The following is a 5,060-nucleotide window of genomic DNA, read 5'->3' as shown; positions in this document are numbered from 1 at the left end:
TTTTTTTTTAGTAAAAAGGGTATCGAAATTCAAAACTTTTACTCATTGCATTTGTTTTAAAGTAGTCTTTCAGATAATTGATTAAAAAAAATCACTTGTTTCCGTCGGGGTATGTGCACAGTATGCAACTATATCCGCCTTTAACCTAACTGGGAAGACGCATACACTCTTACCTACTGTTGTATGCATGAGTAAAAAAGGCGAGTGCAGCACCGTACTCGTGATAGAACCCTGCAGTACGGGTGAGTGACTACAGGACTGCTGAATCCGTAGCTACCTAATAAACAACGCCAGTTACCGACCGACTACTTGCAGTGTATTTCATCGATTACTTTTACAAGGCAATGTCCTAGGCGGTAGTCACCATTGGCTCCCTCTGCACTACCGGGAGTTACTAAAGTAGTAATTTGCGTGATTTATGCGCGCCCTCTGTCGTAGTTTTTCGCTATTCTGCTTACGACTGGTTCGACTCTGCCCTACCATGTGCACTACCACGGGTTAATAGAGTAGCTACTTACCTAGGAGTCAGTGCAGTAGCGGTTCAAAAGTAGCGATTGACTCCAGCAGTACTGGAGGGAAGTGAAGCTTCTTAAAAAAACACATATGTGCAGCGCAGAGAATGAGACGAATTGCTTAAATAAACACTTGAACACTTGAACAATCACAATAAAAAAATTATTAGACATAAAATTTATATACTTGTGGTTGACTGATGGCGCTAGAGCCATATAGTTGCGTGTGAACTCCAAAAAAATGGACTTGATCATTTCATTAAATTTTCTAACCAAGAATCGGACTATACTTTTCCGAAGGTCTTTGACGTGCTGAATTCGAATCTGACCCCAGTATAGCCCAATCACGTCAGGTTTTCGAGATATTCTAAAACCAAAAAGTACCAAAGTCTATTTGTCACCGAGAAGTCGTCTGTTGAATTTACTGAGTTGTATCCAATACTCCTCATTTTCAGAATATCAACGAATTTACTAAACTCAACAACAACAACATACCAAGCCTAACCTAAAAATGCCTTAAAAACACCACAAATGCCATCAATATTAAAGGTTATGGTAAAAGTCGCAAATATGAGCCAATTGTTAGTGCGTACAGAACGCTTTCTAGTGAACACGTTGCGCGCATAGGCGGTGAGCGTGATGGTTCACGATGCGTGCGTTGCTGTAAGTAATAAACAGAACAAATCTTACAAATTTTTTTTTTAGAAATATTTTCTTGAATAAATGCAGTTTTCGAAAATAAAAACGAAATGGAAAACACTCATTGAGAACATATTTTTAATGCAACTTGAATATTTATAACGTTTAAATTTATATAAAAAAGCTTTCTAAATTATAAAAATATTTTTTTTTAAAGCTCTAATGTCACTACGCTTACAAAAAAAATTTCATCAACTTTCGTCATATACTTTAAGAGAAAATGAATGTTTTGAAAAAAAGATTGCTTATAAATATATATTTGCTTATAAAACTTTAAAAATTTAAAGTTTTCAAAAAAATTTTAAGAATCCCTTTCACATCTATAAACCTCTCTACCCACAAATTTTCACGCAAAAATTCGAACTTGACTGAAATCCGAGGTCCAGTTGAGAAATCTTTACCCATTGTATCTAATGTTGGTACCAAGTTGCCACGTTTTTATCATTTTTCACATTTACTATTTTTTTAGTTTTTCTTTGGATATGAAGGATTGCTCATTCTCTGTTGATTTATGGCCTTAATCATAAAAAATAAAGTAGCTTTAAAAAAGGTTTATAAACAGAAAAATGTATGAAAACGTCACTTTGTAAAGCTCTTTAAACCTACTTTATTTTTTATGAATAAAGCCATTATTCTGTATTCGAAAAGTTAAATGTTTCAATGGAATTGAATTCAATGTTAAATATTTGAATAACTCATTTAGATTTAGATAGCGTTTTTAGCAATTTATTTGAGAAAAATAAAACATTTATATTGTTGTTTTGATTTTCGTTGATTTTAAATTTGCTATCCCGACATAATTGATATCATATAAAACACCTCTTTGAGGTAAAATATTCGAGTGACGAAAGCTGAACTAGAAACACAAAATTTATGATATCAATTTCGGGACGAAAATTAGACTAATTTTTTTAACTGCCCTGGAAACTAGCGGGAAATAGTCGTACCGGACGGTTGGCAACCCCGCCAACAGTATTAACATACTCGTTCCTAAAAACCGATTTCGTATAAAACCAGAACATTATCGTGAAAAGATGGGTACTTTCGAGGTATGACGTTACCAAAATAAGAAAATTAGGTATTCATAAAAATTTTCGAAAAAAATAAAGTCCTCTAATCAAACCTTCATTTCGTGGAGTTTATAATATCATTTACTTTCAGCGTATCAGCGCTTAAAATTTGTATGTAAGCGACAAACTTTATGTGTGCTTATGAATAGTTTTCGATAAAATCAAAACTACTTGTTTTTAAATGGAAATTGTCGATGCCTTTTTTCTATACGTTAAGCGTAGATGTATTTATATGCCTATTATTAATGGTAGTCACACTCCGGTACATATGGTCCTGCATATTCATATTCCGGTGAACTTGGAAATTTTATTGTTGTATTGCCCACGTTTAAAACAGCCTATCTAAAAAAAAAATTTTATAATATTATTATAGATCCATAATAAATAAATGGTATATTTTACTACAAAGTTAATTCCAGCTACGTGATGCTACATATTTTAGTACTGGAAGGGGGTGCCTCGGGCTATTATCGTTTCGATTCTAGTAATGTATCTTAAGGTGTATCTCATCTTTCTTAGCAATATCAATTAATTATAAAGAATTTAAAAATATTCTACTAAACAAAACGTGCCGTGTGTGAAAATCAAGAAAAATTCTCACTCTCACAATGGAAAAGACCACAGCAAAAAGTAAGAAAGAAGCCAAAGATGAAAAACAAAAGGATCAGAAAATCGAAGAGCAGATAATGAAAATGCTGGAAGAAGAAGCGGCAGGAGCTACTCCGGAAGAGAAATTTGCACTGCTACTGCGTAAGCATGTAGAAAGTGAACGTGGCGCTAGAAAACTGCGACAGGAAATGAAGGTGCAGGAAAAGCAGTTGGAGACTGTCTTACGAGAGAAGGAAAACTTGCAGCGTGAATACAATAAAAGTGTTCTGATGCGAGACAAATTGCAGGAAGTCTGTCGTGAACAGCAGAAACTAATCAAATCTGTGAAAAATGAAAGTATACAAAAAATACGGGAAGAAGAGGAGCGACGAAAGGAAAGTCAATCAAAATTCCAATCATCACTTAACGAGATCACGCAGTCTTTAACTAAAAATAATGATGAAAATTTGAAGTTGCGGGATCATAACTTGGAAATGACCAAAAAATTGAAAATGCTAGCAGAGCAATATCATATGCGCGAGCAACAGCTGGAAAAGCTAAACGAGCAGGTGCAGTTAGAATCACAATTGCATCAAGCCAAGCTGAATAAGGTGCAGGTTGAGGCTGCTATGGAGAAGGAAATTTTGTTAAAGGAAAAACAAATAGCACTCGAAAAGTTTGTGCATTCGCAAAAGTTGCTCAGAGAATTAACAGAGCGAGAGGCGGCGCTTAAAGAGCAACTAACTCTGTATACAGCTAAATATGACGATTTTCAGAATTCACTGCAAAAATCCAATGACATATTCGCAACATACAAAGTTGAATTGGAGAAAATGGCAAAGAATACTCGCAAGTTGGAAAAAGAAACACTTGAGTGGAAAACTAAATGGGAAAAGAGCAATGCCATACTCATTGAATTGGCTACAGAGAAAAAAGAACGCGATGAACACGCAGCACGTTGCAGCAAACAAGTAGAACAGCTGCAGAAATTGTTACGCGCCCTACAAAACGAACGTTCGCACCTCTATAAGGTGTTGCGAGAAAATAATGTCGAATGCCCCGCCATGCCGCCTCTACCACCAGAGCCTGAGCCAATTCGAACAGCGCCGATTGCAACCAACAGTGGAGGCCCATCGGACAAAGATAAAATGGAGATTATGTCGCGCAATTGTGCTGAATTGAAACAGACTCTCGCGAATCTTCAAAGTCAAATGAAGTATTTAAATGTCGCTACGGGCGTTAGCACCGATTCTACTGGCAAAGTTGGCGGACAAACGTCTGCTAAGCAGCAACAGTCGGAGGACTCGGCTAAGAAACGTCAGCGTAAAAAACAAAAATCGAAAAGCAATAAGAATGGTAAGGAGTCGTCGCCTGGTCTTGGTAGCGAGTCGCCAAATGACAATACAAATACGACCGCAGGTGTAGAACAAACTGAGAAAGAGGCCATTGAACTGCCGCCACAAGTCGAAACACTTAGTGTTGATTTGACAAATACTGTATCGCCACCAACTAATGAAGATGTGCATGACGAAGCAGCAATAGTTTTGGTTGATGAAGTTAATACAACAACAGCTCCAAAAGAAGGCAACACGGATCAGTTGGATGCAGTAAATTGGCCAGAAACAACTGTGCCGGCGGAGATTGCCGCAAAGGTGGCAGAATTAACTATTGCCGATGTAACAGAAGCCGCTGTTGCGACAGTAGCTGAGTTGGCAATAAATGGCACTGACAATGCGTTGACTATCGAATCTCAACAAGAGGGGGAGCTGCAACAGCAACAACCATTGAATGAACCAGTGCAAAATTAATGTTGCCATTTTTCGAACGATTTTTAACTAGACTACATACATACAACATATATGACATCCTAGAAATTCATTGTTGTGTGCACAACGAATGGTGCACACGTAAATTTACATATTCACTATAATCAAAAATACACACTCGCAAGCACATATTTTTTATCTTCTGACAAATTATTTTAGTTATATTATTAACATTTCTATGTATTATTTAAACCCTCGATTATTTGCCAATAATATTTTTCATCTACCTACAATATATTTATTAACAACTAAATTGTAAGTTACTTTCGCATAAATTGAATAATGCAGGACTTCTATACGTTATCATCTATTTGTGTTTGTACCAATACAGCTTCCAGTTGTTTAGGTACAAGTAATTTTTATTG

The 5,060-nt window shown here is 36.1% G+C and overlaps 1 protein-coding gene across 1 annotated transcript; it reads left to right on the top strand.

The window, feature by feature from the left end:
• The first annotated feature begins 2,882 nt into the window (after window positions 1-2,882).
• Window positions 2,883-4,826, top strand: LOC118738735 (gamma-taxilin-like). Its single transcript, XM_036469667.1, has one exon. The coding sequence runs from the start codon at window positions 2,890-2,892 to the stop codon at window positions 4,675-4,677; it is 1,788 nt and encodes a 595-aa protein (XP_036325560.1). The 5' UTR covers window positions 2,883-2,889; the 3' UTR covers window positions 4,678-4,826.
• Window positions 4,827-5,060: the final 234 nt, after the last annotated feature.

Source organism: Rhagoletis pomonella, unplaced genomic scaffold (assembly GCF_013731165.1).
Source record: "Rhagoletis pomonella isolate Grant_MI unplaced genomic scaffold, Rhpom_1.0 Rhpom_scaffold_00005, whole genome shotgun sequence".
Taxonomy (NCBI): domain Eukaryota; kingdom Metazoa; phylum Arthropoda; class Insecta; order Diptera; family Tephritidae; genus Rhagoletis; species Rhagoletis pomonella.
Note: the sequence above shows the minus strand (reverse complement) of the source record. Positions and strands in the feature narration are given on the sequence as shown.